Raw genomic sequence first — 24,091 nt, forward strand, 5'->3', positions numbered from 1 at the left:
ATTTGGTGGCATATAGTCCTTCATAGTATTCTTGGACGATCCTTTGTATTTCTGAGGTGTCTGTGATAACTTCCCCTTTTTTATTTCTGATTTTGTTAATTAGTGTCCTTTCTCTTTTTATCTTAGTGAGTCTAGCCAAGGGTTTGTCGATTTTGTTAATCTTTTCAAAGAACCAGCTCTTTGTTTGAGACATGATTTCAATAAATAGCTACTCTATTTCTAATGGATCATTAAGTATAAAACACTGCTTTTTATTTTATTTGGTTATCTTATTAGTATATCACAGCTGCACAAACTTCAATACATAAGTTATTCTCCTTATGGTCAGAGGAATTTCAGCTTTCAAGCTCTCGGTACATAAATATTAGATTATTTTTCTTAATTCCATAATTTAAGAAAGCAATAAAGACTCCCTTGATTAGACATTTCTTGTAGTAAAGAAACATCTCTTCTGAAAAACATTGCCTTGGGCCTTCAATACTTCTAGTAGGTCATTAACTAAACAACTTTGTCTACTGATTATTATTCCCTAAACAATCTCTGCAATGTGCCAGGTTGTGTGCTAAGAAAATAATAACTTCTCAATTGGACTTGTCATTTTGATAGCATAGATTTCTAGGCCCATAATAAAGAAACACTAATGAAAGTAGAGCCAGTTACTAATTTGTTTTAATGACTAAAAAATGAGACGAGAATTTGCTAAAGATCCTAAATTTAATGTTCATGAACTTTCACTACGCAGCACATCAATTATATCTTGAGAATGATTCATGAGTTTTTTTGATTACCTTTTACATCACCACTTTTGCCCCATCGATGTGATTGAACCACAGTTTCAATGTCTTCAACTACAGAGAAGCACTGTCAGATAGAACTTGCTATGATTATGGAAGTGTTCTAAATGTGCACTGTCCGATACAGTAGCCACGAGCCACATATGGCCAATGAGTCCTTGACATCAGGATTGAAAAAGATCAACTAGATATGGCAATTGGGTGGTCATTCTTAACATTTGGCAGAGAAAGTCTATGTGGTTAACGGGGGTAGAAGCCTTTTGTGGTGTGCTGAGGAGTAACTGGTAAAAGAGGAATAGAGACAGCATGTGTGCTGGGGAGATGAAGAGATAGAGAATGCAGTGTAGTAGGTGATTAAGCACAAGACGGACATAATGGAGCTCTACTCCAAAAACCATTGGTCTGGCAGAAACATGGATGGAGGAGAGAGAAAGCTAGAGTTTATGCTTAGCTTTTATCAAGGAAAAAAAAGAGTTGAGCTGATTTTCTTTAACATTTAGTGAAGCCAAGTGACAATGTGAGAATAAATTCCAGCTTCCTAGGAAATGTTTATTGTCCTTGATTGTGCAACTGCTACCCAAGAGCAAACAAAATGGTTAGTTATAAGACTTGAAATGTCAGATTTTTCTTTGAAAACCTGTAAGAATCCATAGCACTACAAAAATAAGGTATTCTATCATTTCTTTGAATAAGCAATTGTATAAGTTCCTAGTGCTGAGATGAATTTGTCAAAAACAAAACGAAACAAAAAACCCACAACCATGCACGTTTGCCTTTCTCCATAATTACTTCTTAAAGCTAACTTTAGGCTACAAGTTCTGAAACAATAAAAGGTAATTTCATTATACAATCTATATTTAGTAATGATACTAATCAAAAATTGGACATGACTGAAATCATAGCATTTTAGACCTGAATGGATGTTCGTCAAACTGCTTCATTTTATGGGTGAGGATCAGAGGCCTAGAAATAATGTGTGACTTAGCCAAGTTTACCCAGAGAAGACTGGAACCCCTGTCTTTAGATTCCAAGCCTGGTGCTGTTTTGAAAAAAAACTGGCTAAATGAGGCACCAGGATATTTTTGGTGTCCCTATCTATTACAATAAGAGAGAAAATAGAACTTTTCTAACAGCAGGCCTCACTGGGAACAGTGAATCCTTTTCTTTACATTTCTACTATTAGTACCATTCCCCCTTGGGCACATTCTCACCATTTGCATTGTGCTTCCCATAATTTTCAATCATTGTTCAAAAGTGCTTGGTAATTATCCAATATGTTAGGCAATTTGACCCAAGGAGCACATGTCTGACTTCCTTACAATTCTTCAAAAAGATTCCCCTCCTACTGAAGATCGAGAAGATGGTATACTGAGAGTTTAGAGGAAGAAAAGTGGTCTTTAAGGTTGCGGTTCCTCAAATCATTTCAGCATTCAAACACTGAAATCAAGTTTTCAGGATGACCTATAGATAAAAACTAATTCAGACTAAAGGATCCTGGTGTGTTGTGTGTTTGTACAAAGAAAGCAGATTCTGCATTTTGTATGAGCGGAACTTGTAGGCTGGTGATTTAGTCCGTGGAAAACCTGGTAATGGTCGAAAATATAGAGAGCTAAAGGTTTCTTGTTTTGTTTTTGTTATAAGGACTGGCTAACTCCTTTTGGAAAACCCCTCAAAGAGTAAAAGTCAAATACGAATTGTATTATACATCCCGCTCACGACACACTAGTTCATTTCTGAAAATAACGCTTTTTCAAAATGAAGTCATTTATATTCTCAGCCATGCTCTACTGTGTGCACTGAGTAATTTCTTGAGAGTAGTGTTTCCTATGGCACATTGCCAAGCCTGGCTTTATTTGTTTTTCATTAAGCTTTTCATTACCATGCTGCTATATACCTGGATCATTCTGCCTTCTCCAAGAATGCCAGGGTAGCTTAAGCATAGGAATGACACTCTGAGTAGCTGAAAGGTTTTTGTCCAGTGAATGCCCATTTTAAGTCCTCAGCTATGGTACCATTCTAACAGTTTTAATCTTGCTAAAAACAGTCATTTATTCATTCATAATGTGGTCCGACATTAATTGTTTACACCCATTTCTTCTGTCCCTGTCCAGGGAAAGACGTTAGTCTCACTTTGCACCACACTAGACTGGCCCCTTCACTTTATTATATCAGGAAAAGGCATCAAGAATCACCTCTCTTGCCCACGCCTGGAACCAATGTGTATTCTGCATTTCTCTGAGTCAAACTTCTTGAATTTTTAAGTCCTCTCACTTCTTTCTGTCTCCCATGACCACTACCTTAATATAGTCCCACAGCATCTCTAGAATAACTGCAGTGGCCTCCTAATGGTCTCCATGCCTCAGGGTTGCCCTTTCCAATTCATTCTCTTTTGCTTTAACTGCTCATCAGTAACCATTGCTCTCCACAAATAGGTGTTCTGTAATTTCTACTCATAAGTGTTTTTGTGTTCCACATTAAGAGGACAGTTTGATTTGTCCAGAAAAGTAGCGATCTAAATTCTTGAATTTTCTCTGTAGTCTCCTCAATTTAAAGGAGTCCTCTAGCTTACAAAGCCCAAAAGACTAAAATGTATGGACAAAATAAGCATCCTGTAAATTTCTGTATATTAATCAGATGTCTAAAAGCATCGTGGAAATCACTGAATTTCAGAACTAGACTGGTCCTTGAAGATCGAGGGAACTCAACTTAATCATTTTATAGGTAAGGAAACTGAGGCCCAGCCAGAGCAACCAAATTGATCTTTCTAAATTGGGGATCCCATCATGTAACGAACTCCTTTTCATAAAATCTGTCCCTGTTTCCCATTACGGGCAGGATGAAGTCTAAACTCCTCAGCATGGCATGCAACATCTGTATAGTCGGGCCAGTGCTTGCTTTTCCAGCTATGTCTTTTGCTGCTGACTCCAACTTATCCCCGACCTCAATGCTTCCAAGTACACTGTGTTCTTTCTTACCCATAGGACGTTACGCATAATTTCTCCTTTGTCCTTCCTCTGTTGAATGTGAAGTCATAACCATCCTTCAGATGTTTGAGTAGATATCATCTCCTCTGAAAACATATCCCTGATCCCCTCTGGGCTCCCAAGCGTGTGTCACCATCATAGCATCTTCACATCGTTCTAACTGTCTTTAAATAATTGGTTTCCACCACTGGCCTAGAAGGAATAAAGACATGTATGGGTGGAGACCTGTACCATATTTATTGTTTTATCCGCACATATTGACTAGGTGTCTGGTATTCAATATTTTAAGATTAATTCTGACTATTAACCTGCCTGGTATACTCAGTTTTCTCATCTGTTTTCAGGTGACTCAGGGTCTGGGTGGTGGGGGTGGGGGGGGTTCTGATTCATTGACATCGACGTAGACGTCACTGACAGTTCTAAATGTGGTAGCTCTTCCCAGAAGCATTTACATTTTTAGAGGGACAGAGTTTTAAGTCGCAGGAATGAATCTCCCATGCAGATAATCCAACCAGAAATAGTAAACTGTGAAAGTATTTGTGAGAAGGAAGATTTCCCAGAACTTTCAACTCAGTCACAGAGGTGACCCCCTCTGCACTCACCCTCACTGAAGAATGACTCTGTTTTTGTTTATAAAACTCAGATCATCTGTTGGTCATTTGTCTCTGTATTGAATAAATCATAATTACCCTTAGTAATAAGCCCTGATTTAACTTACAACATTTCTGGTTTTGTTTTAGGGAAGCAATGTTATGGAAGATCAGGATTTATTAGAAATTGGAATCCTTAACTCTGGGCACAGACAAAGAATTCTACAGGCAATCCAGCTCCTTCCAAAGGTAAGCAATGCTTTGTTAGCCTCACCCTCAAGACAGTCCCAGTGGTTTACGTCCAGATATCCAAGCAGTGTTACTATTTCTGACATTCCTACATATTGATGCAACCCCCCAAAGGAGGTTTTCATAGGTTCAGCTAAATAGTCAGACTCACAAGACTGCTATGGGCCATACTCAGCTTTCGATTATCTAAAAGGATGTGATACAGGAAACACCACTGGCCAGGAGGGCAGCTTCAGAGTTTCTCTTCAGTGGGAGTCCCTATGTCAGTACAAATGCCACTCCAGGCCCTGCAGGTGACTGCTCAGGTGCAAGAAGACAAGACCAACATTGGGTGAATACGGGAATGTTCCTGCATTAGTAGCCTCTTGCTCCGTAAGAGACAATATCTCTTGTAACAACTCCATAGGCTTAGCCTCCAGGGACAAAGGTCCTGCCCACTTACAAGAGTCTTCAGGTGGAGAAGTCCAAAGTATTGCATCCCCTTCAGGTATTTACATAGCTCATGGATAAATCCTCCCAGTCCAGATACAATTTGCCAACCAGGCATCATTTTAACCCTAAGCAACAAAAATGGCAACATTTTTAACCTGGCAACATTTTAACCCTGGCAACAAAAATTTAGCTTCTGTTTCCAGATAAGATTTCATAGGAGCCTAAAGCAAGAGGTAGGATCTGAGTGCTGGTCTTCAAGATGCATAGGTTTTTAATTAGGAAAGAAAGGTAAAGGCATTTCAGGGGCCAAAAGGAATCATAAGTACAGGTGTGGTCCAAAATACAAATTGCCAGAAGCATTAGAGGAATAGTGATACTCTGTGATTTGACATCCAATGGGATTTGCACAACAATCTGAATGTACTTAATGCCACTAAACTGTACACTTAAAAATGGTTAAGATGGTAGATTTTATGTTTTGTAATTTCAGCACAATTTAAAAAATTATTATTTTTATTTTTATTTTAACTGTTTCTTAAAAAGAAGAAAAACAATCTACTGTGATTAAAACAATTGGAGAGTGTGATTAAAACAACTCTTCTTTTTCTTAAAAAGAAGAAAAACAATTCATTGTGATTAAAACAATTAGAGAGTGGAGAGTAGAGCCACAGATAAAGTAGAAAAAGTAGGTTAGGTCAGTTGGTGTCAGCCTAAGGAATTTGAAATGTATTCTGTAAGCACTGGGGAGTGGACATGACTAGAATACTTTAGGTCGGTTAATTCTGGAGGCAGTATACAATAAGAATTAGAAGGAAGGAAAGTTGAAGTTGGGTCATCCAGTTGGGAAAAGATGTGGGGGCAGGATTCGAGGCAAAGTGACAGATGAGCAGTATTAGATTCAACTGGATATATGAGCTTATCATGTTTTGTATTCCCTTCTGCCCTTTCCCTTTATAAGGAGGCTATCATTTCTCCTGCTCAGAATGGGAAAGATAAATATTAACCACTGTTCCCAAGGAAGTGATCTAGTGAAATTTGCCAACTGACAGTAAACTGACTTTCTACTGATAGAAACTTAACACTTTTGCAAATTCAAGGAGAGTCAAGCATACAAAGGAGTTTCATTATACAATTTTCTACAGTAAAAGGAGAAGAATAATGCATCCTTAGAACCAATTCTAAAAGCAGTTCTTTTTTTTAACATTTTTAATTAGTTTCAGGTGTACAAAACAATGTAATAGTTAAGCATTTATCATTTATATCCCTCACACAGTGATAACCCCCTCCCCCCATCTACTACCCCTCTGACATCGCACACAGCCATTACATTTCCACTGTCTCTATTCCTAATGCTGTACTCCACTTCTTGTAAATACATATATATGTATATATGTGTATACATATGTATGTTTATATATATGTATATATGTGTATACATATGTATGTTTATATATATATACACATATATATATACATATATATATGTATATATAATTGTAGTTGACATTCATTATTGTTCAGCTTCAGGTGTACAATGCAGTGATCAGGCATCTACATCATCCCTGAGGTGGTCTCCCTAATGAGACAAGTGTCCATTGGATACCCTACAAAATCTTTACAACATTATTCATTACATTCCCCAAATTGACTTTCGTATCCCTGTGGCCATCTTGTAGTTACCGATTGTGCTTTCTAATCCCCTCACCTCCTCCCTCATCCCCACCCCAACCCCCATCTAGCAACCCTCAGTTTTTCCTCTATGTCTCTGAGACTGTTTCTTATTAGTTCATTCATTTATTCTTTTCTTTAGATTCCACATATAAGTGAGATAATATGGTATTTGTCTTTCTCTGTCTGGCTTATTTATTTCATTTAACGTAATGTTCTCTAGGTCCATCCATATTGTTGCAAACAGTAAGATTTCATTCTAGAAGCAGTTCTTACAAGTGTATTGTTTACCTCACTACTTTTGTATCTTTACTTAAAATAGTACTTCCTTAGCAAGTTTTCTCCTCGTTGTCAGGAAGGCCTTCTGCACTGCTCTATCCCCATCACCTAGCCCAATGCCCAGCCCATGGTAGACACTCAATAAATCAATGAATAATGTCCCCTTGTCACATTGCTGCCCATCATTTGAAGTTCAACTCAAGTAGTTACATATCACTTTCTTTGTGAAACCACCTCTATAGTGGAACCACTTCTCACCACCTTGGTAATTATCACCCTACTCCAAACCAACTACCTCTAACTGAACTACAATAGATTCTGATCTGTCATCTCTAGGTTAGACTACTTGAGTCGATTTCTCCTTGGTCTTCCCTCTCTAGCCTGAATGATTCATAGATGTCTAATCTCTGTCCTACTTTCCTTTCTTACCACTCTCCAATTGAATTTCCATAAAGTATCAAGAACAATTCTTCGAAAATATAAATCAGATCATGCCACATGCCACACCCTACTTAAAATCTCCAACAGATTCCCTTCTCACTTAGAATAATATCTTTATTGTGGCTCACAAAAGTCAATAGGATCTGGCCCCATCCCACCTCTATGGCCTCATCTCTCACTTTCCCCAGTCTACACTCTAGTCCTGTGCTTTCTTTTCATTCCAGAACATGCCAAGTTCATTTTTGCCTCAAGGTCTTTCCCTATTGGTCTCTCTTCCTGAACAGCCTTTTGCACAGATCTTCATTCACTTGCGTCTGTACATCATTGACTCTCTACTCAGCTGTGACCTCCTCACAGTGGCCTTCATGATCTCAAAGCTGCTGCCCTCACTCACCATTGCTGACCTTTGTATTGTCTTGCTTTACTTTGTTCTTCATAGCACTTATGGCTACCTGAAGTAATAGTATTTATTTTTGCTTTTTTTCTTATTTTCCATTTTTCCCCAAAGATGCAAGGTCCACAAGTCAGGGGCCTTGACTATCTTGTTCCCTTCTCTGTACCCATCCCGTAGAACAGCACCTGGCACATAGTAAGTGGTAAAAAATATTTGTGGAAGAAAGGAATACACAGCTCTCTCTTTCCTCTGAGATTTGATGGTCCTATGCTTGTTTTGTCTGAAGGTACTGATCAAATTCTACCACTTCTATGTTATAAGAATCATGAGAGAATAAACTATGTCACATCCACCCATGAATTTCCCACTGTGCTTAGCGCAGTACACACATATAAAAAGAATTAAGGAATGAGTGATTGAATGTTTTCCTCACATATTATTCAAATATAATTTTTAAATCAAAGAGTGCCTCATTGTTAAGATATCTCTGTAATCCTGTACCTGCCATTTGATAATGAGAAACAAAAGAATTTGAATCCAGAATTTTTGGAGGATAAATGGAGTGTTTACTTTTAAGACAGAATATCATTTCCATTAGAGAAAAACAATATAATAGAAACAATACAAAATTAAGCTTCTATCAAGAGGCTGATCCAAAGTGCTTACTCTGCACCCAAATGAGTAGAGAATACATAAAAACATCCAAACACGTGTTCAGCAGCGCAAACAGAATGTTATAATGCTACAAATTGATGCTTTGCCTTCTTAGGTAATGAGCCCAATCTTCAGATGGTTAATAGTGTAATTTTACTGCCAGCGCCTTCATTTGCATTCACTCTAACTTTGCAATGCCAGAAAATGGACAAAATGTCTTCATTTTTGTTTATGTAATTTTGGTCTTCGGAGTATTTGTGTTCTTCATCTTCCATGAAAAATATTCCACGATTGCCACCTGAGATCTGTTCATTAACACATTGTGTTTTGGCATTGGGAAGATTATGCCTGAGCAGAGAAAAGGTGGTGTGCTAAGAACAATCTTGACCTGTTAGCACACTTCAAAGCATGTTTTTCATCCTTCATTGGTATTTGTTGTTTCAGGTTTCAAAGACAAAAGTTTATTCCTTGAGTAATAATGGTTCTTCTGTAATATGCCCTTTTTAATATTGAAATATTCACCACTGAAAAGGTCTGCATGTTCTCTAGGACACTTGATACACTGAACACAGAATACATTTGATATATTCTAAGCATAGACGTGTTTAGAACTGGGACCATATTAATTCCTTGTCCTCCATCCATTCTTTCCCTCTGTCCTTTGCAATGTTTGACCTTTAGCAGCAAAGCGTAATATCAATTTTCACTCAGCATCCACTTCTGTCACCAAACCCAGCTCAATCTTTTCTTAGGTCTAAACATTTCCCTGGACTTTTGAAGGTTATATTTCACCCTCCTCACTTTTTAAAAAAAGGAAACATACCAAAAGTTCCATGAGAAGATGGCATACTTTTTACTCTCTTAGGAACTTTAAGCAGAGAAATAACCTGATTACTTATTTGCAACATATAATTTACCTTTTTCCAGATAAGAATTGTGTGTGGCCAAGTCTTCGGCTAATCCTCTGAAATCCTTTTAAAAGGGCATAATCTCTTTTGTACTTTGACACTATAACAACTGGAGGTCAAAAATTGAAAGGATTTTCATTTTAAAAGTTTGCAGGACTTCGTGTCAAGGCCCACATTTATCTGCTCTCTTAATATCGCTCATCCTGAATTGAAAATATATTTCAGCATGCTAGCAACTTTTAGATCAGATGCTCACTTTGTTTTTCAATATTTCCTTTTCTAATGTTTTTCTGTTTTATAATATCTTCTGGTATTATTTGGTAGCTGTCTAAATATTTGTCAGCAAGTAGTTGTCTACCTGCTATCCCCCTTTCCTTTGCTCCCACTCATCCTCCAACCTACCTGGGCCTCACTATTTCCTTTGCTGCCCCCCCCCCCCACCACACACACACAACCAGGGCTAAGATCCCCAGGGACCAGCAGAGCAGAAATTCCAAAGGCCCCACCTTCACCTTACTTTGGCTTCAGTAGGTTTTGATACGCTTGTCAACTGTCAACGTTGTCTTCTTCTGGCTTCCAGATACCCAGTTATCTTCCTGCCTCCCTGATACTCTCTTTACTGCTCATTCTCCTCAATTAAATGTTGCAGTTCCTCAAAACTCAAATTCAAAAATATTTGATGACTACTGAATGTTGTTATCACAGGACTCTTGATCATAGTAGAGTTGCTGGTATTCATTGTTCCGTGCATTGCTACTCTACCTCTACTTTACTACATAATGAACACCTGTGTTTTAGCTGCCCTTTATTTCTCAGTTCAGTTCAATTTAACCAATATTTGTTGGGCTACATAGTTTCAATTATTTTTTCACTGAATGGCACTGAACACCTCTGATTGAATTAAATTACCTCCTTTCCCATCCTCAGTTTGAGACCATGGTTTTAAAAAAATAGTTATCTGTTATTGCAATAGAAAAACAAGATTCTGTGCTAGTGATTTGTTGCTATGTAACAAATTACACACAAACCTTAGTGGCAACATTTGTTATCTCCCAGTTTCTCTGGGTCAGGACACCGGGCACAGCTTGGCTGGGTTCTCTGGCTCTGGGTCTCTCTTAGGGTTACATTCATCTCAAAACTCAACTGGGAGGGATCCACTTCTAGGTCACTTATGTGGATATAGACAGGTTTCTGTTCCCTGGGGGACTTTGGACCGAGACCTCCGTGGCTCACAAGCTGTTGACTGAAAGCCCCCCTCAGTTTCTGGTCATGTGAGGCCTCCCCTTAAAGCATCTCATAATAGGCATCTGGCTTCAACAGCACCAGCAAGTGAGAGGACAAGAAAGTGCCATCAAGATGGAAGTCACAGTCTTTTATAATATCCCATCCTTTCTTTTTTCTTTAAAGTTTCATTGAGAAATAATTGACATACGTCACTATGCAAGTTAAGGCATACAGCATGAAATGATTACCACTCTAGGTGGAGCTGACCTCCATCTTCTCATATAGATAAAATAAACAAGAAAAGAAAGGAAAACAGTGTTCTCCTTGTGATGAGAACATCTCATCCTTTTGCTGTATTCTCTTTATTAGAATTGGGTCACTAGACCCAGCCCCTACCCAATAAGAGGTGTTTACACAAGATGTGGGATCACTGGGGATGATCTCAGAAGTTTGCCTCCAGCAGGTACACTTTATATGAGCCACTGCACAATCTTTCCATGTCTACATTTATGGTTAAAAGGAATAACCCATCAACAACAGCAACAACCAAAGTGTCCTTTATTTCCATGGGCTATCTTTATGGGACTGTGATATTCACAATTAGATGATTTAGAAGCCACACTTGTCATCATCACTCAAAAAAGAGGCACATGTCTGTGGTTTGTAGAGTTAGATATAACGTAGCATGGTATGATACAATCATACAGAAATCAGAGATATTAGAGATTTGCCAATTGCATATAAAGTCTTCATTATCTAAATGCTGCTTTTCTAAGTAATACGCATAAATCAGTAATCCCATAAAATACTACAAATTTTAAAAATATGTTCATTCTTTGTTGGTCCTTCATTATTGAAAAGAGCATCTTTCCATCTGTACTAGGGAAGTGAATTGGTCAAAGTCTATTGGACAAGACTTTAAGGATGTTAGCAAGAACAAAAATACATTTTAAAAAAACTAACAAAGTTAGAAAGTAAAAGGCACCGTTTACCTTTAAGTCTGATCAGGGCAAATAGATAAAGGCACCAGTTTACCAAACAAAGCTTGTGAGCAGAGATATAGAGATACACTGGCAGCTACTGAAAACTCAAACGTTATTAAAGGCAAGACAATATGGAGTGGTGGGAACTGGCGAAGTGGAGAGCACAAACCCTGCCCCTCAAAAAATTGGCTTTGTTTCCAAAACTTTATTAATAAAACAAAGCACAGAAGACCAGATTTGTTGTAACTGTCACTTTGCTAACCCTGTGTCATAACGGAAGAGAGTCTCTGCAGAAATGAAAGTCTTAATACAATGGGAGCACAGATAACTTCAGAGTTTAAAAGGAGTATTATGAATGTGGCGTTATATCCATTTAGCTTTCTGTTCAACACTCTTTTCTTAAATACTCTAGTTCTTTCAAAGTCCTTAAAATTCAGATGTTTAATTCTAGGCTTGATGGCTGAAGTAGACATGTGCAAGCTTTAGGGGAAAAGTGCACAACCAATGTCGTTTCTTTAAATGTCTAGAAAGGAAGGTTCAGTCTTATTTTCCTGTCACTTAGAAAAATGATAGAAACACATTTCTAATTCTTCTCCTATTTTTCAAAAGAGCAACAACAAAATGTAGGCTACCGGCACAGATTGTCACAGGGCACTGTTTGACAAGGTGACTTTTCATTCTCCCATGTCATCACTCACTCTCCATCTACCCACATGCTTTTTACTTGCATTTCTTTTTTTTCACCAGTTGGTATCTTAAACTTCATGCCACTCAATGTAGACATCCAGTCAAAGATATATACTCACAAAGAAAATCCCACATACATATAGGAATCACTAGCATGGGGACCCTATCCTAAAGTTAATACATGATTAAACCTACAGTCTAACTGAGGACATAAGATGTTTCACTTCCTTTAGGTGTCTGGTCCTTGGCGAGACAGGTGGTGCTGTTTCTAGAATCCTTTCAAGCTCTATTCTGTTCCGTAAACGTCTCTTGGTTCTGGGACAAACAGATATGCTCACCTAGATCACTTAGAACAGTGTAAAAGATAACTGATTTTTCAGGATAAATGTTGGTGCCATTGGAGAATAGGGAAGGAAGGAAGAGTAATTGACCTTACATTGAAAAACTTAGATAATTTGGAATATATGAATTTTAAAGTGACAATAAGTCATTCCGTATTTCATATTATTCCTTAGCCTGGCACACTATTGAACTCTGTTATAACAAACAACTCTAAAATTCCAGTGGCTTAACACTATTAAATTTCTTTTCTCACTTATACTAAGTCCAGTGTGTGTCAGGCAGCTCTCTTCCAAGCAGTAACTCAGGGATCAAAGCTTCTTCCTTCGTGTGGCTCTCCCATCTTGGAGTTCTCTGAGAGCTGTCTTAGGTCAGGATAGAGAGGAGCATAGATCACACGCGATGTTCTACTGCCAGGCTTGGGAATATATTAGTTACTTTAGACTCCATTTGATTCACCAAGACTCACTTATATTAACCTCACTAAACTGCAAGGTAAGCCAAGAAATACATCCTCTCTTCCTAGGAGAGATAGCAGAATCCCTGAGAATTTAGCCATTCTGTGTCAGAAGCACCTTCTCCTTTTTGCACCTTGACTACTGCCCTTCTTCATATGAGTAACCCGTATTCATTCCTTCAGATGTATTCCTTGCGAAGCCTTATATGACATCCTCTGTCTGGGTTAGATTGCTAATTTAACCCCTCTGTGTTCCCATTACACCCTATAAAATTACTTATTGACTAGATTGTCTCTCTTGCTCAAGATAAAGATCTTTGTCATGTTAATCTTCACTTCCTAAGCATGAAACACACAGCACCTGGACACAGTAATGTTCAGTTAGTGTTTATTAGACTGGACTGGGCCAAACAAGAATGCAAATTTGAAGTCCGTCCTGAATGGGTCTGGTGAGGATTCCTAAACACATTTCCCGAATGAGCACCTTTTTGTTTGAGTCTTATAGAAAGGAGGAAGGCAAGTCCTTCACAAATGTAACACCCACAACCCTTATGGCCTGCCTTTTCCTGGAGTGACATCCTCCCCCATGCCTCATGCTTTCTCTTTGTGAGTAGAGACCAATAACTAGTCTGTTCTTCAGGGGTATATTGGGAAAAGAAATGGCTAGTGCTTCTAAAGTTCTTTGGGCCCTTTGAAATGACAAAATCCAGTACATACGAGGTACAAAATAGCTATAGTTATTTGTGCTGGATAGATAGTCCAAGAACGCTAAATATGAGAGCATTGCAGTCCCAACCTACTTACTGGTGGTCTGCTCCATGGTATTTTTTTTGCAATTTCAGAAAGCAAGATGGCTGCTGCATCCTTCCTAAGCTAGAGAGGGAGGATTTTTAATGTTTTATTTTAAATGAATTTATCTTGGAATAGTTTATTATATAGCCCAGAGACCTGAAATATCAGTATTACTCATTATGCCCCCTTAAAATTTGCAGAGAAATATGGGAGGAATCCTGTAAGTAAATAGGTTCTGATCTATTGCCATCCCCAGCAGCTATCATCCTTTAACTTTGAGACGTTCACCCCCTTTTAATAAAGAACAATGGTTCCCTTGAAGCGGTACTGCCATCAGTAGTAAGAGTAAAGGAATTTAGATATCTGAGCACTTTCTCTTTGTTATACAATTCTTCTAAGAAAATCACAATTTAGAGCTGGAAAGGACCTTAAAATACCAGCTCAACTTCTCACCTGAGTCTGCTTCACGGGTGAGGAAACCAAGTCCAGGTCAGATTAAATGAGTTGCCCTGAGGCAGATTGTTCCTTAGGACAGAGCTGAAACCAAATCCCAGAGTCCCTGAGGATGCTTGTTTATTTGTGAGAAAAACTGTAAAAGGACAGGAAAGGACCAAATGACTAAATTCAAGAAAAGGATTGTTTATAAAATTGGGGTTCCTTTTAAGTTTCAGGCTAAAAAGGCTGTTTTTGCGGCCTCCGTAGCCCACTAAACTCCCTTCTCAAGGCTGAAAGGGAAGGGCTGTGGCAGGAGTCCAAAAGTCCTAGAAAAGCAGGGAGGTGACAAACACGAAAAACAAAAAAAGGTAGACGTAGACCATGTCAGTTATCCAGTGGCCACTAGGGATCAAACCACTTCTTTATCCTTGAAGATGGCCTTAGAGAAACTTCACTGACGGTAGGCATTGCTGTTTCAAAGAAGGAAAGGCATAATAGAATAAAGTAAAACAACTTATTTTCTTCTTTAGTCTGGGTAGAAAGGAAGAAAAGATGGGCAAGATGAAAGGGCATTCCCTAGGAGAGAGTGAAGATGTATCTTTGGAGCATAAAATTCCATGGAGATGACATTTCCATAGGATTAAGCCAGGAAGCAGCATGGTGTAATGGCTGGGAACACGGCCAGACTCCCTGAGTTTGATTTTACCTACCCCATAGGGGCGTTGTGAGAATTAAATGAGTCAATATTTGTAAAACACTTAAAATGGAGCTTGGCACATTATGTGTACTATAATAGTGTGTATGAAACAGAAATTTAAAAGAAGATTGAAGGTGAACCAAGAAAAAAAAACAAAACCCGAGCTTCCTTCAGTTCATTAATTATATCTGAAAATTGCTAATAAACAGTACTCAAACTGGATCTCATTTATTCACTCGGTAGATATTTCATGAAATATCTCTGCCATGCCAGGACCTGTTCTAAAGGTTGAGGATTTGTTGTTAGAAAACAAGGTCTACACAGTCACTGACCTCATGCAGCTCATTCTAGTGAGGCATACAGACAAAAAGACGTGAAAGGGTGTAATTGTCAGGTAATGGTAAGTGCCGTGGGGAAATGTGAAGCACGTAAATAGGCAGAGCATGACGAGGACGTATGGATGCTCTTTTGGATGGAGAAGCTAGGATTCACCCAGATAGTTTAACTGAGGTTCTCAACCCCCACACTGTATTGGCTGACACTATACTTCACAGCACAGTAAGGATACTAAGGGGGTACTGCGATGAGTAAACTGACTAATCCATGGGAGGCACCTTTAAGGAACTTGCAGTCTTGCAGGGGCTCAAAAATGGACTCTCTTGAGCTTTCAGTCTAACCTAATTTAATCCTAGTTTAGCCACCTACTGCTTGTGTCACCTGGGACAAGTTACTTAAATTCTCCACTCCTCAGTTTCCTCATATGTAAAACGGAGATATTAGTGACATTTACCATCTTAGGTTATTGTATGTTGCAAATTTAAAAATGCTTATGAAGCTCCTGGCACTTTGAAGGACTAAATTAATGTTAGTTATAACTGCTTGCATTTATTTGTTCAATAAATGCTCACTGAAGTAACAAAGCTCAATGAATTTTTGACGTTACTCTTGCCTGAGCCAAAAAGTAACAAAAAAGAACTCAGTTACTAACATAAAAGGTCCTGTGACTAAAAGTGCCTGTGGCTGCACTCATTGCATACTTTCCATTCTGTACTAGTGGATTACTCCTGGGGTACATGATTCATTTCCAGATAAGAAAAAGGCAAAATTTTTAAATCTGATCATCAGCTGCTAAATTAATTATTTTTAATACACTTGGGATTATAGTTTAACTCATCAGGAGCTGGAAGTGAAGGTGTTTAAAACCATAACTAGGGTTTTCTTACCTAAGAGATTAAATGAGTAAACATAAGACTCAGAGGGTTTCCTGTCTGTATCTCTTAGAAATAATGTAATCAGTTCCCAACACAAAGTGGTAAGTGGGAGAAAAGTGGAAATAGAGAAAGTACTTTAAACAGCAAGGGCTCAATAAATGTATGTGGCAGAGAATGCAGTGAAGATGAAGTGAGAAACTCAGAGGTCAGACCTTGACAGCACAATTCCGTGAAATTGCTAAAGGCATTGTGATTCCATAGAAAAGCAGAACTAAGTAAATCTGCAGAAGGCTCTAAAACAACATCTCTGCCATTTTCAATGAGCCATCGTCCCCTACCTTTACCATACAATTGAATCAAATTCTAATTCAATAGTTGAATGTAATTTGGTGATATTTCTTATTTTTGATCAAAAGCACTCAAATTGAGAAGTCTCTGTCCAATTTATGTCCGCAAATGCATTGAGCATCTACTCATGTCTCAGACAGAGTCCCAGGAGAATAAAGATGAAATTATACCACATCAGCCTTCAAAGAGATTCCAGTCTAGCAAAGAAGATTGGATCAATATTCAAGTGATTTTAATACAAAGCAAAGCATAAAGAAGCTACAATAGATGTGAAAATACAAACTTTGCTTGTTAAATGGAAGGGAAGGTCTTTTTTGTTCAGGGAATTAGGAGAGGGTTCCTGGAGGAGGAAGCACTTGAATCAAAAAGTTATTCCTATGCACCTTGAAAACTTATTTGTAGTGGGGAGTTTTGAGATAGCGCTCCCAGCAAAAAGTGACCCAAAGCAATTGCTTAGCTTATTCAGGTAGAGAGCTATTCTGGGGTTTGTTTCTGTTTTTTCTCATTTGTAATACCCATCTTCTGAAATATAGCTCGTGCCATCAATCCAGCTACAAATTTCATCCATCACGTTGCCCCTCAGGCTTTCATGAGTCAAACTCTTCAAGCCCACACAGATCAGCTTCAATGGGACTGACATGATAGTCATCATACCCCTAAGCTAAGCACTGTTTCATTACATGGTATTTCTTTGTGGTTATTTTCTTTGTTGATGATCGGTGAGATTTTAGAGTTCCATCTTTTGGCTTTGGATTCTAACCAGACGGCTGACCTTCTGTGGCCCCATAGTGAACACTATCCCTAAAATTCACATTCCCCCAAGTTGGTCTTGAGTATGCTCAGAAAGTCACTGCAGGGCAAACCCCTGTGTTAATAACCGACACTTACATAGAAATTTCCTATGTGCCCGGCACTGTTCTAAGTGCTATTAGATTAACTCATTTAAATTTTAAAATTAATTCTGTATTTTACAGATGAAGAAACTAAAGCACACAAAAGTTAAGTAAACTTGCCTAAGGTCTCGAAGTTCGTAAGTGGAAGAGACCCAGATTCAAACCAGGCAGCCTGGCTCAAGAGTCTGTGACCTTTACTGCTTTCCGCTGTAAAAAGACGCTCTATCGCATCTCTGTTCTCTACGAATAATCTGTCAATGCTTTCCCCTTTGGAAAATGACTGTCCATTTTCACTGTCTCCCACAGAGCTGGCATCTACTATTTTAGTAAATAGAAGTTCGGCTTCCTTTTTAGTTAACAGATAGTTACTGCTCTTATCAGAGGAAATAAGTACTCAAGAAACTGCCAGATTCTTTCTTTCATGTCTTCAAGAGAAAATACATTTTTAGCTTTACTTGTTCTATGAATTCATGATCGCATAAGTGCTAACTAGATATACGTTAAGTGATTCTTAGGTTATAAGTTACAAATCATAAAATCCCAACAGGTTCAAGCTTTTTCTCAAATGCATCATCAGTTTTAACCTTCAACTCCTTCTCTACTTCGAGGCCACTGCCTGGTGGGAAAGGGTTGTATTTACAATTTTCTAATCCTAACAGGTATTACAGAAATGTTCGAATGCGAAATTTTCTCCACAAATGTACAAGAGATTATTGCAGTTAAGTGTAGAGAAGATTGATTTCCGGGCCTCTCACCTCTGAGACTCAATTGCATCATCATCTATCAGCATTTCTGGTGTTCACTTTTTACAGAACACTTTTCTAATTGCTATTGACATAGATATGAAATCACCACAGACCTTATCTCCCAAGCTTAGCAGCACTGGTAGGACGCGAGCCAGATGAAAGAGAGCTAACACAACTCCAGGGGCATAACGTCTGCAAACATCCACTTGCCCAGATTTTCATCAGCCAATCCTGGATTCAGACACCCAGGTCAGCCAGTCAGTCAGTTCATTTTGACCCCATGCAAGGTTCAGAGATGGAGTTACAAAAACGAGGGACTTGGTCCCTGCCTCAAGGAGTTCTATATTTTGGACAGACAGGTATGTCAAAAACTAAACCACTGTGAGAAAATGCTACAAGAGGAAGCAAAAGCCAGATACATGGGGGTCAGGGAAGGTTTTCTGAATAGATAGCTGAAGCTTGAACTAAATCACAAAGAATTAAGTATTGTTTGTCAATTTAGGGAGTCACTCCAGACAGATGGTGCTGCCTGTGTTCCTGCTAAGTCTAGAGACAGTAAGGAGAAGTGGATGCCCATATTCATCCTCTCTCTCTCTCTCTCTCTCTCTCTCTCGCTCTCGCTCTCGCTCTCGCTCTCTCTCTCTCTCTCTCACACACACACACACACACACACACACACACACACACTCACAGGCATTCACTTACTTCCCAATATACATATTCCGTAAGAGAAACTACAGAATAAACGCTTCTCAAATTTCTCCAGCACACTCAGTTTCTTTCCTTTTCTGGAACTTATAAAAACTTTGGCACTTAATTATTTTCTTATATTTGTTCGTGTTTCACATGTATAACCAAGGAAATTACATATTCCTGGAAGGAAGGAACCTTAGACTCTCTTACATTTTCACAATACCTAGGATGATATTACATATCATTTGTGCTTAAAAATTTTTGTTGAATTAAATAAATGATAACTACTAAAATTATTGTTAGAGCTGACTCTCTACTGGAGAGTCACATAAGTAGAGCTAAAACTTCTTAGTCACTTCGATGACTGAGATCATTAAAAATTCTGAATTGACCAAAAAAAAAAACAAAAACAGAAACAAACAAAAACACCAGACTATGAAACTGGAAACATTTTCCTGAGGGCAAAGCTATTGTTTATTGTAACTGCTGTTCTCACCCCAGTGGTGATGGAATAGTTCTTAGAGTGTACCCCTTACTATAGATAAAAAAGGAGTTCTCTAGAATTCCAGGTAGACCTTCAAAATGGGGGTACACTTATCTGCATATACTAGACCTTATCGAAATTCCTGCTAAGGATTTTCTATGTATCTCATGTCACATATGCACCATTAACCAGACCCCTCATTGACTGTGTGACATCAGCCCTTTTCTGCCTCTCTTGCTCTGGCTTATTGTGGTTAATGGCTCCTGTCACCAAAGCTTCAAACAATACCACCAGAACTTACCAAAAGTGCCCTCTGTGCTGCTAATACCCACTTAGGGTACCCAGTCTGTTACTGAGGACTAACGTCTGTGCTATGGCTACAATGCCCAACATCTTCCCATCAGGACACCTTAGCTAGTGCCAACTGGATGTTCTGCCAGCATCACTGAAGCCTGCCCATGTGAGCACCAGTGCCAACCACGGGTGCCCAGTGTTGAGGACACCTGTGTGTGCAGTGTGGTACTAGCTCTGCTCACTGGTGCCAGTTCTGCTGACTCCTATTGTTCCCAATGTCCCCAAAATGTTTCATAATACAGCTTTTCTTATTGAAGCATTTCTTTCTTAAGGCATGGTCAGTGGTAGCTGGGCCAGGGCCCACTCAGAGAGCCAGATCCTGAAATCCTTTCAGAATCACCCATCCCCTCGGACACTTGGCTGTTGTTCCTTGAATCAAATACAGATGATTTGACCACCTGTTTGAGCAGAAGCAGTCTTATGAAGCCCTGGATTCCTCACTGAAAATGGACCCATGCCAGACCAGTCCTGCCAGTCACCCAAATATTCATACACAGGATATGTGAGCATAGCTCTGCTTCAGCTGAGACCCGTGCCACACAGCTGCACCCATCAGACTCACAGCTTCCCCGTCTGTGTGAGAAAACAGGAACAGTTTGGGTTTCAGCAAATCATCCAGAATCTGACCACTTCTCACCAGCTCTACTCCCGCACCCTGTCCAAGCACTGGCCTCCTTCCCCTGCGTTACCTCCACACCTCTGAACAGGCCTTCCTGCTCCTACGCTTACCTCCCTGTTAACTATTCTCAATGCAGCAACCAGAGTGAGTTCGCCGGAACGTACACCATATTGCCTCACAGCTCTGCTCAAATTCTTGCACTGGCTCCCCATTTCCCTCAGAAATGAAAGTCAAAGTCTTTACAAGGCTTTCAAAGCTTGACCTTACCTGACCCCTTACCACTTTGACCTGCTCCTCACTCCTTTCTGCTGCTCCAACCCCAGTGGTTTCTCTGTTGTTCCTGAACAGACACCAGGCTCAATCCATCCTGAGGTCCTTTGCTCTATTTGTTCCCTCTAATTGGAATTTTCTCCCCTCAGTGGCCAATACAGCCAATTCACCATCTTTAAATCTTTATTCATATCTTGCCTTCGGAATGAAGCTTCTCCTAACCATCCCAGTTAATACTACACCTCCCGCCTCCACACACACTCTGCAACACTTCCACTCTTCCTGCTGTACTTTCTCTTTTTTTCACAGTACTTCTCGCCTTCTGACATAATTTCCTTATTTATTATGCTTGTTAACTATTATCTGTTTCCCCCACTGGAACCTAAACTCCACAAGGACTGGCATCTGACTATGTTTTGTTCACTGACATATCCAGAACAGCACCTAGAATATAGTAGACATGCTATAAGTGTTGAATGAATGAATGAAAGAATGAATGAACAGATGAGTAGATTGAGTGGATGGATGGATGAATGGATGGTAGGCTCTCATTTTTGTAACTCCTTTACTAATTTTAGGCCACCATGTGAATGCTATCTTTTATACTGCCCTACCCAGTCAGAACTTAACGTATTCATTTGTACACTGCTAACTTTGGTTTTACGATAGATTTATGTTTGAACTACTTCAGTGGGTAATGTTATTATGCATATGCCTGGAGGCTCTGAGAAAGGACTTGCTTTTTAAACATCAAATAAATAGAATTGACATTCAGAGCATTCATTGTCTTCTGAAGATTCAAGTTTGGGGAAATTTTTTTAGTTGAGACTAATAACTTGCAAACAATGTTCCTGATTGATAGCAGCATTTAAAGTTTCTGTTTTAAGAGCAAAGCAGTATGCTGTATAACCATTGAATAGCTGCGTGAATGTCACAAAACGTGTACTGTCAGAGGAAAAAAGAGACCCCATGTCTTTTTTCTAAATATAGTTCACATCACTGGTGGAGCTTGAAAATGTGAATGATAGTGAGAGCTGTTCCGCACCTTATTCTAGTTGCAAAAATCCTCTTCATCTTTAATCAGAGCCGTTGTTTGATAAAGGAGCTTTGTGACAAGGAAATAAATCAAAACAAATAGTGATATTTAACAAAGGGCTCTAGGGTCGACATTATCTCAATAAGGATTTTAGAAGTGAAAAGATGGTTTAGAAGTGAAAAGATATATATATATATATATATATATATATATATATATATATATATATATATATATGTATGTATGTATATATGTGTGTGTGTGTGTTTGTGTGTGTGTATCTTTTCATTGAATTTTTAAAGGCACCCCTTTTACTAAAAGCTTCAGGTAGAAGTATAATACAATCATTCAACCCCAAGGACCATGTTTATGTGTGTCCTGTGTTGTGGCTCTAATGTTCTTTTCATCCACATCCCCGCAGATCTTACCTGACAGATAACCACTGGGTTTTCAGGCGATATTATCTATAGACAGTGGTTGCTCTGTGTGCACGGGTGAAACTGAGACGACCAGTGCCTGACTAGCAGTCTGACTAGTAGTGCTTTCAAAGCCATCAAGAAAGAGATTGTTTTGTAGTTGCTGTTATCATTGTCATTTTTTTTCCTTACTATGATTTATGGAACTCGTTTGTTTTGGCAACTTCACTCCTTTAGCTGGTGGTCAGTCTAGCCCCTTTGATGAAAGGGGACACGCCTCTCATCGGATACCTAGAGGCTAGATTCATTTAGCTAGGGCTTTTATTTTGTTCACTAACCGACTATTGTGTGCTGCAGGGAGTTGATCACCATGTGTCTTGAATACATTTCTTATATTTGCACTCTCTGTTGTCCATTGTTTCACTTTCAGTTGCCTCCGTGATCTAACACTTGTCAAAATAAGGGATACCTCAAGCCCTGTCTGGGATAGACCTTAATTTGTTTCTTTTATTTACAAAATAGAAATCATAGGGCATTAAGGGGCATTACCCAGCTCAAATCACTAGACTTTCTTTTATTTCCCCAAAATATAGTGCCAAGTAATATCCAAATATTAACTCCTCACTGTGCCTGCCCTTTGCCTAAAGCTGAGAGTTTTTAATCATCTGAACACTCAAGGGACCCCAAGTCGGTGAGGCTCAGGTGGTAGTGGGGGTAAAAAAATAGAGGTTACCACTCTCTGTAGTTGGAAGTCCACACTGACCTCTAAACACAATTCACTTACCTCTGTGGGTTTAGGTTTCCTCCCTATTCTTTTATAGAAATTGCATCCATAACAGAGTCTGATTCTAAACAAAGGGGCTTCAAGAAACAGACCTGTACATGTGTCCCCTCCCTTGGTGCAGATACTCAGCACAGAGACCTTATCACACCTGCTTCCCAACAATGACCACAGTGTACCAATCCTTTCAGTTCCCACATAAAGGATTTCGTTACAGGGACTAGCCAGGGTCTCAGATTTCATAAAGGGCATTTTCCCAGAGATCATCTAAAACCCCTCACAAATGAGATGATGTGTGTGAGATCACTTTGGGATCTTTCAAGTTTCCTATGGTTATTAGGTGATGGTCTTATCTTTAATAGTCCTATTCGTTTTGTAGGCGTCTCTCTCCCAGCAAAGTCATACTGCAATAGCACTTAGATGGTGATGGGTAGACTTTTTTCTGGGGCCCTGTGGTCTGTGGATCTGCCTTTCTCTTTCATGTTCAATCAATCTTTTAAGAGCCACTGATGAAATAGCACAGTGATGTCTAAGCCCAGGTGTCAGCCTGTATGAAATTTGATCCTTGCACTACTTGATAGACCTGCATTTGGACTTGGCAGCACACTGGCTGCTAGCACTGCTTGTCCTGGTTTATTTTCAGGGCTGCTGTTAGTCCAAGGCTTGGATAGCAGCAGGACAGAGCAGAAAAGGCTAGAACAAGGAGCATGAATAGAGGGAGCTAGCCAACAATACCGGCTACCTGTGTGACAAAAGCCATCAGGGAGTCTGCGAGTACAGAGAATATCCAGGTGGGGAAAGGGAAGCCACAGTCCATTGCAGCCTTATAGGCAAGTTTAAGTAGCTGAGCCTGGTGCACCAGGGCTGCTGCACAGGTTTACACAAATGACAGATTTTTGTGGTTGTGCCCAAGGAATGGCATGCCACATGGATGGCTGCCTTTGCTCACGTGAAGACCTTTACCAAGTCATATACAAGGTTCCAGCTCTCACTAAGTCCAAACCAGGTAGCTTCTGGACCCTTACAGCTGTTTTAACAGAAAGATTTTTAACCCCCAAATTAGCACCAGCTAATAATTCCTCTTGTGCTATAATTTCCAAGAAAGGCAAGCAAAATCCCCAAAGCCAAAGATAAGCTCTCTACCTCACCCCAATCTCCCCTGCGTTCTTCGGCTCTTATTGCTTTGTCTCTGACCTTCCTCAAGCCTGAGTTCTCAGTTCATACCCCTTTCTG

The 24,091-nt window shown here is 39.3% G+C and overlaps 1 protein-coding gene across 13 annotated transcripts in view; it reads left to right on the forward strand.

Annotated features, from left to right (window-relative positions):
- The window catches only part of ANKS1B (ankyrin repeat and sterile alpha motif domain containing 1B), a 915,638-nt gene that overhangs the window by 605,489 nt on the left and 286,058 nt on the right, over positions 1–24,091 (forward strand). For all 13 annotated transcript variants that reach the window (XM_081058249.1, XM_081058238.1, XM_081058246.1 and 10 more), the window contains one exon: positions 4,519–4,617. In XM_081058249.1, the coding sequence (XP_080914375.1) occupies positions 4,519–4,617 (99 nt within the window). The remainder of the gene's footprint in view (positions 1–4,518; positions 4,618–24,091) is intronic.

This window comes from Rhinolophus hipposideros, assembly GCF_964194185.1.
Source record: "Rhinolophus hipposideros genome assembly, chromosome: 9".
Lineage (NCBI taxonomy): Eukaryota > Metazoa > Chordata > Mammalia > Chiroptera > Rhinolophidae > Rhinolophus > Rhinolophus hipposideros.